Raw genomic sequence first — 12,816 nt, 5'->3', positions numbered from 1 at the left:
AACCCAGAGTCATACAGAACCCTAAGTCTACGTGTGTTTATTAAACCTGTCCTTAAAGAAAAGGGAGCAGGGCAAACCCAGAGTCATACAGAACCCTAAGTCTACGTGTGTTTATTAAACCTGTCCTTAAGGAAAAGGGAGCAGGGCAAACCCAGAGTCATACAGAACCCTAAGTCTACGTGTGTTTATTAAACCTGTCCTTAAGGAAAAAGGGAGCAGGGTGAACCCCGAGTCATATAGAACCCTAAGTCTACGTGTGTTTATTAAACCTGTCCTTAAGGGAAAAGGGAGCAGGGCAAACCCAGAGTCATACAGAACCCTAAGTCTACGTGTGTTTATTAAACCTGTCTTTAAGGAAAAAGGGAGCAGGGCAAACCCAGAGTCATACAGACCCCTAAGTATACGTGTGTTTATTAAACCTGTCCTTAAGGGAAAAAGGGAGCAGGGTGAACCCAGAGTCATACAGAGCCCTAAGTCTATGTGTGTTTATTAAACCTGTCCTTAAGGGAAAGACATCAGGGCAAACCCCGAGTCATATAGAACCCTAATACTACATCTGTTTAATAAACCTGTCCTTAAAGAAAAAGGAGCAGGGAAAACCCAGAGTCATACAGAGCTCTAAGTCTACATGTGTTTATTAAACCTGTCCTTAGGGGAAAAGGGAGCAGGGCAAACCCAGAGTCATACAGAGCCCTAAGTCTATGTGTGTTTATTAAACATGTCCTTAAGGGAAAGACATCAGGGCAAACCCCGAGTCATATAGAACCCTAATACTACATCTGTTTATTAAACCTGTCCTTAAGGGAAAAGGTAGCAGGGCAAACCCAGAGTCATACAGAACCCTAAGTCCATGTGTGTTTATTAAACCTGTCCTTAAGGAAAAAGGGAGCAGGGCAAATCCAGAGTCATACAGACCCCTAAGTCTACGTGTGTTTATTAAACCTGTCCTTAAGGAAAAAGGGAGCAGGACAAACCGAGAGTCATACAGAACCCTAAGTCTACATGTGTTTATTAAACCTGTCCTTAAGGAAAAAGGGAGCAGGGCAACTCCAGAGTCATACAGACCCCTAAGTCTACGTGTGTTTATTAAACCTGTCCTTAAGGGAAAAAGGAGCAGGGTAAACCCAGAGTCATACAGACCCCTAAGTCTACATGTGTTTATTAAACCTGTCCTTAAGGGAAATGGAAGCAGGGAAAACCCAGAGTCATACAGAACCCTAAGTCTATGTGTGTTTATTAAACCTGTCCATAAGGGAAAGGGAGCAGGGCAAACCCAGAGTCATACAGAACCCTAAGTCTACGTGCGTTTATTAAACCTGTCCTTAAGGGAAAAGGAGCAGGGCAAACCCAGAGTCATACAGAACCCTAAGTCTATGTGTGTTTATTACCCCTGTCCTTAAGGGAAAAGGGAGCAGGGCAAACCCAGAGTCATACAGAGCCCTAAGTCCACATGTGTTTATTAATCCTGCCCTTAAGGGAAAGACATCAGGGCAAACCCAGAGTCATACAGAACCCTAAGTCTACATGTGTTTATTAAACCTGTCCAAAAGGGAGCAGGGCAAACCCAGAGTCATACAGAACCCTAAGTCTACGTGTGTTTATTAAACCTGTCCTTAAGGGAAAGGGAGCAGGGCAAACCCAGAGTCATACAGAACCCTAATTCTATGTGTGTTTATTAAACCTGTCCTTAAAGAAAAGAGAGCAGGGCAAACCCAGAGTCATACAGACCCCTAAGTCTACGTGTGTTTATTAAACCTGTCCTTAAGGGAAAAAGAAGCAGGGCAAACCCAGAGTCATACAGAGCCCTAAGTCTACGTGTGTTTATTAAACCTGCCCTTAAAGAAAAGGGAGCAGGGCAAACCCAGAGTCATACAGAGCCCTAAGTCTACGTGTGTTTATTAAACCTGTCCTTAAAGAAAAGAGAGCAGGGCAAACCCAGAGTCATACAGACCTCTAAGTCTACGTGTGTTTATTAATCCTGTCCTTAGGGGAAAAGGGAGCAGGGCAAACCCAGAGTCATACAGACCTCTAAGTCTACGTGTGTTTATTAAACCTGTCCTTAAGGGAAAAAGGAGCAGGGCAAACCCAGAGTCATACAGAACCCTAAGTCTACATGTGTTTATTAAACCTGTCCTTAAGGGAAAAAGGAGCAGGGCAAACCCAGAGTCATACAGAACCCTAAGTCTTCGTGTGTTTATTAAACCTGTCCTTAAGGAAAAGAGAGCAGGGCAAACCCAGAGTCATACAGACCTCTAAGTCTACGTGTGTTTATTAATCCTGCCCTTAAGGGAAAGACATCAGGGCAAACCCCGAGTCATACAGAACCCTAAGTCTACATGTGTTTATTAAACCTGTCCTTAAGGAAAAAGGAGCAGGGTGAACCCAGAGTCATACAGACCCCTAAGTCTACCTTTATGTTGTGGAAAACTAATGGAGACGGTAATACTGGATAAGTTATTTTCAGAACTGGAAAGGTTGGGACTTGAAACCATATATCAGCATGCATATATTGAAAATTACCACCGGAAACATGATGTTCTGTAACAATATAATGGCAGCCATGAATGAAAAATTGTGCTAATGTGTCAGTTATATAGATTTGACTTCAGCATTTGAAAGGGTTATACATACAACACTGTTCAATAAACTGGAACAACTAGATATTGATTTACTCTTGATAAGATGGATAGATGGATAGCTGCATGGCTTACAAATAGGGCTTGGCAAATATTATATAGCAACTGGACAGGTGAAATCCTTGGTTACAGTCAGGGTGTCCCACAGGGCTCTGTCCTAGGCCCTTACTTGTTTAGATTGTATCTTTCAGACCTAACTTTTTATCTGAGGTGTTCTACAGTCTATATGCAGATGACCTGAAACTGGCTAAACTGATTACACGTGTTACAGATAAGGCATGTCTGCAAAATAACTTGACTAAATTGATCATTTGAGCAGAGAAAAATAATATGCTGACAAATACATTGAAAACTAAGCATATGAGATTTGGGAGACATAAACTGAAAGATGAATATTTAATACAGCACACAGTGATTGAAATTGTAGACTCATTTAAGGACCTGGGTATATGGGTAGAGTCAGCTCTGAGTTTTTCTGATCATATCAACCAATTGGTTAATGATAGTTGTAGAACTATAGGTTGTATAAAAAGATTTATAAAGTCTAAGAGATCAGAAATGATTAAGTCTTTGTTAGTTACATTAGACCCACACTTGAGTATGGAATAACAATATGGAAACATAACAAACTAAGAATGAGTAAACTGGAAAGAGTACAGAGAAAATACACCAGGAGCATTCATAGCTGTAGAAATTTAAATTATTATGAAAAACTAAAATATCTGAACTTGTACAGTGTCTCTTATAGATATCTAAGAGGAGATCTTATTCAGGTATATAGGAGACATCCACCTCTGGGAATGTTTGGGGTTATCAAAAAGTACTAAAGAATCATCAGATAACCCATGTAGAAGGTTCTATAGGAATGAGAAGTGCACTAACTGGTTCTGTGACAGAGTAACTGATGCATGGAACAGACTACCAAATTACATTAAAGTACTAGAGAATCATCAGACAGCCTATGTAGAAGGTTCTATAGGAATGAGAAGTGCACTAACTGGTTCTCTGACAGAGTAACTGATGCATGGATCAGACACCAAATTACATTAAAGTACTAGAGAATCATCAGATAACCTATGTAGAAGGTTCTATAGGAATGAGAAGTGCACTAACTGGTTCTGTGACAGAGTAACTGATGCATGGAACAGACACCAAATTACATTAAAGTACTAGAGAATCATCAGATAACCTATGTAGAAGGTTCTATAGGAATGAGAAGTGCACTAACTGGTTCTGTGACAGAGTAACTGATGCATGGAACAGACACCAAATTACATTAAAGTACTAGAGAATCATCAGATAACCTATGTAGAAGGTTCTATAGGAATGAGAAGTGCACTAACTGGTTCTGTGACAGAGTAACTGATGCATGGAACAGACACCAAATTACATTAAAGTACTAGAGAATCATCAGACAACCTATGTAGAAGGTTCTATAGGAATGAGAAGTGCACTAACTGGTTCTCTGACAGAGTAACTGATGCATGGAACAGACACCAAATTACATTAAAGTACTAGAGAATCATCAGACAACCTATGTAGAAGGTTCTATAGGAATGAGAAGTGCACTAACTGGTTCTCTGACAGAGTAACTGATGCATGGAACAGACTACCAATTTACATTAAAGTACTAGAGAATCATCAGACAACCTATGTAGAAGGTTCTATAGGAATGAGAAGTGCACTAACTGGTTTTGTGACAGAGTAACTGATGCATGGAACAGACTACCAAATTACATTAAAGTACTAGAGAATCATCAGATAACCCATGTAGAAGGTTCTATAGGAATGAGAAGTGCACTAACTGGTTCTGTGACAGAGTAACTGATGCATGGAACAGACACCAAATTACATTAAATTACTAGAGAATCATCAGACAACCTATGTAGAAGGTTCTGTAGGAATGAGAAGTGCACTAACTGGTTCTGTGACAGAGTAACTGATGCATGGAACAGACTACCAAATTACATTAAAGTTCTAGAGAATCATCAGACAACCTATGTAGAAGGTTCTATAGGAATGAGAAGTGCACTAACTGGTTCTCTGACAGAGTAACTGATGCATGGAACAGACACCAAATTACAGTAAAGTACTAGAGAATCATCAGATAACCTATGTAGAAGGTTCTATAGGAATGAGAAGTGCACTAACTGGTTCTCTGACAGAGTAACTGATGCATGGAACAGACTACCAAATTACATTAAAGTACTAGAGAATCATCAGATAACCTGTGTAGAAGGTTCTATAGGAATGAGAAGTGCACTAACTGGTTCTCTGACAGAGTAACTGATGCATGGAACAGACTACCAAATTACATTAAAGTACTAGAGAATCATCAGACAACCCATGTAAAAGGTTCTATAGGAATGAGAAGTGCACTAACTGGTTCTGTGACAGAGTAACTGATGCATGGAACAGACACCAAATTACATTAAAATACTAGAGAATCATCAGACAACCTATGTAGAAGGTTCTATAGGAATGAGAAGTGCACTAACTGGTTCTGTGACAGAGTAACTGATGCATGGAACAGACTACCAAATTACATTAAAGTACTAGAGAATCATCAGACAACCTATGTAGAAGGTTCTGTAGGAATGAGAAGTGCACTAACTGGTTCTGTGACAGAGTAACTGATGCATGGAACAGACTACCAAATTACATTAAAGTACTAGAGAATCATCAGACAACCTATGTAGAAGATTCTATAGGAATGAGAAGTGCACTAACTGGTTCTCTGACAGAATAGCTGATGCATGGCACAGACTACCAAATTACATTAAAGCAAGTACTAGTTTAGATAATTTTAAGAACAGCCTGGACACATTATTGGAACAAGTGTTTTGGTATATTGGCAAGCTAGAAGGGCACGAATGCCCGTGCTTGATATAATTATATGTATGTATGTATATATGCATGCATGTATGTATGTAGTAGCACCATTGTACAGAATAAAGGTAACATTCACAACTGTGGCAATACAGAGATATTAAACTCCTGTCACGTTGCAGAAAGGGTCTGGATAGGGTGATTGATAAATAAATATGCAGAGTCATAGAAAGTAAAATTGGGGATGAGCAGTTTGAATTCAAATCAGGATTCAGCTCAACTGACACAATGTTTGCAGTGAGACAGGATAGTTGAGAGGAAGGTAAAGATGAGGAATACGTTCAAATAGATGAATTCATATACTTGGAGAAAGCATATGACAAGGTCTCAAGAAAAAGCTGATCTTGGCAGTACTGCGGTGGTTTGAAGTCCCAGAAACATTGGTAGAATTAGTGCAGGCTATGTACAAGGACCCAGTGACTCAAGTATGCGCAATGTTTGGTCTCAAGGATGGGTTGTCAATTGGAGTGGGAGTGCAACAGGGTTCAGCTCTGAGCCCACTGCTGTAAATACTGGTGGTGGAATACATTACTAAATGGCTTGAGGGGACAGATCAATAGAGTTACTGTATGCAGACAATGTGGCATTACAGGCAGACTGTGAGCAAGAACTTCAGCAAAGGATATGAGAATGGTACGCAAAACTGTTATAGTTTTAATGGCAGCAAATGGGAGAAATCAGGAGAAGCTAACAAATGAAATAGAAGGGAAAATAGTAGATTAGGTTAGAAGCTTCAAGTATCTGGCTGGGGTGGGTGAGGGGAAGGGATGTTTGAATGAGGTCAGAGTTAGAATCAGAGGGTTTGCAACCAGCTGGCACAGAATTTTAAATGTGTAACAGAAGAATGACAAAGAAGCTGAAAAGTAAGGTGTACAAAACAGTGGTGCAACCAGTACTAATATATGGTACAGAAAGCTGGACAGGAAAGACAGCAGACAAGGAAGTTAGAAGTGATGGAGATGAAGTGCTTGAGATAGATGATAGGATGCATACTGTGGGATACATGCAGAAATGAGCACACCAGCAGAGAAGCCCAAGTAGCTCCAATTGTAAAGAAGGTAAAAGAGAACAGATTCCGGTGATTTGGAGACGTGCAGAAGAACAGAAAATCTAAATAAGAAGATTTAGGAGAGACAGGAAGAAGGAAGAAGATCTGAGGGCATCCAGCAAAGAAATGGATGAATTGTGTGAGAGAAGGCCAGTTATGACTGATGGGGAAGGTAGGAGAGTGGTACTGAATAAAGAGATATGAGGCAGGTGATACGACATCCTGACCCCATGCAGAAAAATGGGAAAAAGGTATTGATGATAATGATTGTAGTGAGGTGTGAATATGGGTTTGCAAGGATTTAAGCTGTGATACGCAAGCAGTTAAGTTGTCAGAATATTCAATTTCATCTTAGCAGATGTGATGGGACATCGCCTGGTAAATGGCACCTCAGATAACCTTGCAAAAGTTAAAGTGAAGCCTTAATAAATACAAAGCACAGATGAAGTTAAACAAATATGGTATGCAATACCCCCAGCAGCAGTCAACATATGCCAAATGGCTTCATACTATCAGTGTCTATGCTTAATAAACAAAAAAAGGATTTTTTTATTTCTTTTAAAATTAAAACATCTTAAACTAGCATATATTGTCTTAAAAGTAATATGACATTCACTCATATATTCTCAGACTTCTGCTTTTAAACTACATAAAATCAAAGTAAACTCTGGCTTCCTAAAGATGTGAAGGTGCATGTTGTATATGTACCAGTTTCATTGGCAGTCTCTCCTTTGGGACAGGGAATGCAGTCATAGCAACAGACTGGCTTTCCTCGATGAACAACTTTCCTGTATCCAGGTGCACAACTACAACTGCAAACAGACTGAGGAATCTAGATAGATAAAATATAGAAACACGTTAGTGCTGAAATATAAATAATTCTCTTATCCCTGACCTAAGAGAATAATAACACTTCGCATTTTCTAGCTGGGCATCTTACTAGTTTAACAGATATCTTATAAAAAAATAAAAATACAATTTTTTAGGGGATTAGGGTTGGCATTTAGTTAAGGTGCTTCCCTCACAATCAAGAGGTACAGGGTTTGATTCTCACCAAGGAAAAGTGGCTTACTGATGAAATAACCACAAATATACTAGTGCAGCACAAAATCTGCTACATAATGATAGAGATGTGAGTTTAAATTGCATCTTCTGCCTCAGTGTTATCGGAAAACCCAAAAATATAGTCTTCCTGAGTTATAGCAAAAATAAAAAAATATTGATATTTCAGTATGTGTACTATATTGACTTCTTCAACAAAATAAGTGAATGATGAATAAATAATAAAGATTATTGTAAAACCCATACCAGTTTGAATAGTTAGTTAAGCTATCATGTTGAGTAGAAAATTATATATGACCCATACTATAATCAGTTTAGCATAGAAATCTTGCAGACGTTGTTCTGCCGCAGTTGTGGCAAAAGATTAGTTAATATCTTGATGATGTTGCAAGAGTGTACAACAACTTTACATCGGCCTTCTTAATACACAACCAATATGCATAACTTGAACTTTACAAGATTATATGCATAACAATTGCAGATCATTAACTACAGTAATGTTACAACAGAAATGATTAAATCTATACCAAAGTAAGTAAAATGATAAAACAGTATTAAGTGAATATCTAATAAGTACATAGGCAAATGTTTCCTTTGTAAGCTGGGAGACTCATTATTCAGGGACATACTTTATCTATATCTAATAGAATAGCATATTCCTTCAGATATATTGAAATAAAGTACATCAGGGAATGTAAAATTCATATTTCATTTTTGGGTGGAAGTTGGGTTTTTTTGTCTCAGAGATTCATCCTAAACCCTGAGTAACTGAACTAGCTGTAATACTCACCATGAGTGAAAAAATATAACTCGTGCATTAACTTAGTTTTAGATATTGCTATTACACATAATTCACACACTCAGGTCACTCCACAACAAGTACAAATATGCCTCTGTCATTGTCCATGTTGGTGTGAATGACCTGAGACGTACCTCCCTGGACTACATGAAAAGAGACATGGAGAAGCTCTCCGATCTTGTAACCCAGTCAGGTATGACCCTAGCTCTGAGTAGCATCCTGCCATCGCCCAGAATGATACCACAGTACAAAGACAAAATGATTGACTTCAACAATTGGCTAAACTACTGGTGTCATTCTAAGGGGATCCAGTATCTGTCTGCCTGGGATGACATGATCGACAGACAACAATGCTTTGCCAGAGATTGCCTGCACCTGTCACCCTTGGGATTCTGGATACTGGCTAAGGCTCTTGCCAGCCCTATAGTGCCTTTTTTAGGCAAGGTTCAAATGACAAACTCACCACCATAACAGGTACAAACAAGCAAAATTTGAGGGTAATACTGCTCAAATCTAGAAGTCTAAACCTCAAAATGCACTCAGTCAAGGCACTCCTTAAAATGGAGATCACTGACATCTGTGCAGTGACAGAGAACTGGTTTAAGGCTCTAGAGAGCACCCCTGCATTACCAGGCTATAATTCATACCACACCTTCCGACCACCTAACCTGGACTGAAACACTAAAGGCAGAGGTGTGTCCATATTCATTAAGGATATCCACACCTCTAGGCTAGTTGCTCAGCATAATGCATTTGAGATTATCCAAGTGCAACTAACTCTGGGCAAAACTGCAATCCAAATTGTAGCTTGCTACAGATCCCCCACCATGCCCCAGGATTCCCACTCTTTTTTTCTTGATATACTGGAAAATATTAGGGTTCAACCAAATAAGCTAATAATGGGCGATTTTAACTACCCCACCATTAACTGGGAAAACTACTCATGTACCAACTCCTTCACTCAATGATTTCTGGAATTCATAAATTCCAATGCCCTGGATCAACTTATCCACACCTCCACCAGGGGCAACAATATCCAAGACCTAGTCATTACCAACATGAGTGACCAGTGTTCCACACCTGAAGTCAACTGTTCGTTGGTCAGATCCAGCCATAAGCTAATCACCCTAGATATCTGCAACCCGCCCCCACCCACCATTAAGGAAAGCATGGTAAAATATTTCTCCAAAGCCAATTTCATGCTTCTTAAGACAGAAGTGGTGAACTTCATGACACCCATGCAGATGGACAATACAGTTACAACTGCTGAATCCTATGCAAATGCACTCTTAAAGCACTTACATGATGTTAGAGAAATGTACAAATTTCATAGTGTACAATCCTGCACCTAAAGGGTTAAGAGTTAATAAATTTATTCTGTGTAAAATGTGTAAATATTGGTGGTCTCTGTAAAAGCTGCTGACGCCTGAAAGTCTGTTGTTCTTGCTATGGAATGTTGAGATAGGGGCCTCACACTAGCAACAGATAAATGTTGTGTCAAGAAGAGAAAGTTAAAGGACAATTACTCAGAAACTGTGTTTGACAGGTTAAGCCCAGTTGTCAAACTGAATTTTGAGAAATGTTTTGTAGGTCAGCAACTACCTGATACGCACCTGCTGTGTACGTGCAAAGAACTGTATAAAAACAGCAGGCTGAGCTATTGAAAATCAGACAAACCTTGTACCTACATGCTTTGTCTCCTTGCTGCAAGTAATAAAGGATGCCTTGCTGAACCTTACGTGAATTGATCTTTGAATTTTCTTTAACAGATTGGTCCTTCGAGCCGGAGCCCTCTCTTCACCTTGGATCAGACGGCCAGGTGGCTGAAACCATACGGGGAAGAAACCAAATCAGTTCTTCTGCAATATAAAGACCTCTGACTGAATTGTCCTCAAAAGAGGCCAGTCACCTTCTGATCTATGATTGAAAGACGGGTATCCGTGAATCAGTGGTCAATCACATAGGCTCAGGTAAGGTGGGTTTTGCTATTCTGTTTTATTCAGTCAGGGACAGGCAAGTGCATTTATTTCTGTTAGACTGTATTTTATTCAGTCAGGGACAGGAAAACTGCATTTATTTCTGTTAGACTGTATTTTATTCAGTCAGGGACAGGAAAACTGCATTTATTTATGTTAGACTGTATTTTATTCAGTCAGAGACAGGAAAACTGCATTTATTTTTGTTAGACTGTATTTTTATTCAGTCAGGGACAGGAAACTGCATTTATTTCTGTTAGGTTGTATTTTATTCAGTCAGGGACAGAGAAAAACTGCAGTTCTGTTATAGGCTGGGTGAACAGGATAGTAGGAGGTTAGACAGTCATTCTGAAGAGACTATAACAAAATCCGTGGTACACGTAAAAATTGAAGGTAATACATAACATTATTAAAGGTAACTATGTAGTGAGCAAATGGGTAATTATAACTGTGGTGCAAAAACATCAAAAGACCCACCATTAACAGAAGATGGTAAATATATGCAGGTACAGCACGCAGATAATGTTTGATATTTTGCAAAATGGGTAACTAAGTATGATTTTGACAGAAAATTAGATAAATCTTCACTTCTCAAATTAATAAAGCAATTAAAAGCAGACTCCAAGGGGCAAGTTAAAAAACAGCGACAATTAGGAATTCCCCAGGCACACAGATGGCTGGAGGAAGCAAATCGAAGAGACCAGAAAGAAAAAAACTCTAAAACAATGTTTCTAGATAAAGAGGATAACCACCTAGTACTAGCTTCAGCACCCCCTCCCCCACTAGCATACGGGGCAAGTAATCAACACAGAGTGCCTCCACTTTATCCTGTAGTTACAGGAGATGAGGACTCTGTAAAAATAAAGCTAGTAAAAGTTAGGGGTCCAATAGGGACTAGGTCCAAAACAAAAAACACAGATGATGATGATAAAAATCTCGAAGTCTGGAGATTGTTTAGTGAAACCCAGGCCACAACTAGTGGAGAAGAAGAACTCTGTCCTCTTATTGAGGTACCTAATCCCAGAGCAGGTCAGGATAACCAAGACCCTACTTTATTAGTATATAGACCATGGAGTCCCGAAGATATTCGGAAGGCCACTGAGGGTATTCCCCACCCTAGGGTCAATTTTCAAAAATGTTCAGAGGACCTGCAAGGTATGAGGCTGAGCTATAACCTAAATGGAGAGGAGATAGAGAAAGTGGTAAGACAAATTATCGGTCCAGACTGGCACATGGTCTGTGGTGATTGGAACCCTTGTGACGCTCAGCGGAGACCCCTTCCACATAACAGCATAGGATTAGATGCCCAGGTGACAGGGCTCACAGACCGAATTTCTCAAAAGTGGCGACCACGGGCAGACTGGGCCTGTATTAATCAGTATGTCCAGCAAGAAGGCGAGTCAGTTGACTGCTATTTTGCTAGGCTCATAGAGTAATTTAATAATCATTGTGGGATGCAAATCCCTGACAACCAGACAGCAGACTCCCCCTATGAACAACAGTTAAAAAATGCCTTTCTGAAGGGGAGCAGGGCTCCCATTAGTAGTTTTATTACAAAACACGTGGTAGATCATCAGACAAGCAGATTACAACCACTGCTTGAGTATGCAAGGAATGCTGAGTGGCACTTTAATAGCAAAAAGAAAAAGAAAATGCAGGTATTTTCATTAAAAGACGGGGCTGAGGTATACGTGGTACATCCAGGAAAAAAGGGAAAAAATAAGGAAGGTAGGCGGTCTGACCAACGGTTAGAAGATTTTGAGGGATGTAAAAAGAGAGGAGAATGTTTTAAAGGTGGGAAAAAAGGTCACATGGCAAGGGATTGCAAAAGAAATAATAGGACAAGGACGGATGAACAAAAAGGTGATAACTGACTATATGATAGGAAGAGCAGGGAAGGGTTACAATACAAAACAGGATAAATAGTAATGTAGAAGTAAAAATAGAGGAAGCACAGGATGGTGGAGGGATGACAATAAAAATGACAGTGATGAGGTATTAGACATGGCACTTCTGTGCCTGGAACTCTTTTTAGCAGACATTAAGCCAGAAGTCACCCTTTTGGTGGAAAGGAGAGAGGTTAGCTTTTTCTGTGATCCTGGGGATTCACGGACCCTGATACATCCCTCCAAATTACCGGAGTGTACATGGTCTTTAGATTACATATTTGTTAAGGCTGCAAATGGGCAGCTATACCAGGAGCCTCTCTCACACAAAATTATAATCACTGATCCTGTAACAAAATTGTAGTGTCTGCAAAATGCCCAATAAATCTCCTAGGCAGAGACTTGATGCAGTTATTTGGCATAGCGGTGGTTTCGACTATACAAGGGATGCAAGCACAATGACAGACTGATATCTGTGAAGTGCATGATACCTGTGTAGTGCAGCCAAGAGGTGAGATGT

The 12,816-nt window shown here is 39.7% G+C and overlaps 1 protein-coding gene across 1 annotated transcript in view; it reads right to left on the bottom strand.

Moving 5' to 3' along the window:
* The window catches only part of LOC122815427 (extracellular calcium-sensing receptor-like), a 257,829-nt gene that overhangs the window by 153,837 nt on the left and 91,176 nt on the right, over positions 1 to 12,816 (bottom strand). Inside the window, exon 7 of the mRNA XM_044087915.1 lies at positions 7,282 to 7,405. Within this exon, the coding sequence (XP_043943850.1) occupies positions 7,282 to 7,405 (124 nt within the window). The remainder of the gene's footprint in view (positions 1 to 7,281; positions 7,406 to 12,816) is intronic.

Source organism: Protopterus annectens, chromosome 1.part1, assembly GCF_019279795.1.
Source record: "Protopterus annectens isolate FY-2018-M chromosome 1.part1, PAN1.0, whole genome shotgun sequence".
In the NCBI taxonomy this organism is placed as follows: Eukaryota; Metazoa; Chordata; order Ceratodontiformes; family Protopteridae; genus Protopterus; species Protopterus annectens.
The sequence above is the reverse complement of the archived record's forward strand: the minus strand, read 5'-3'. Positions and strand labels throughout refer to the sequence as shown.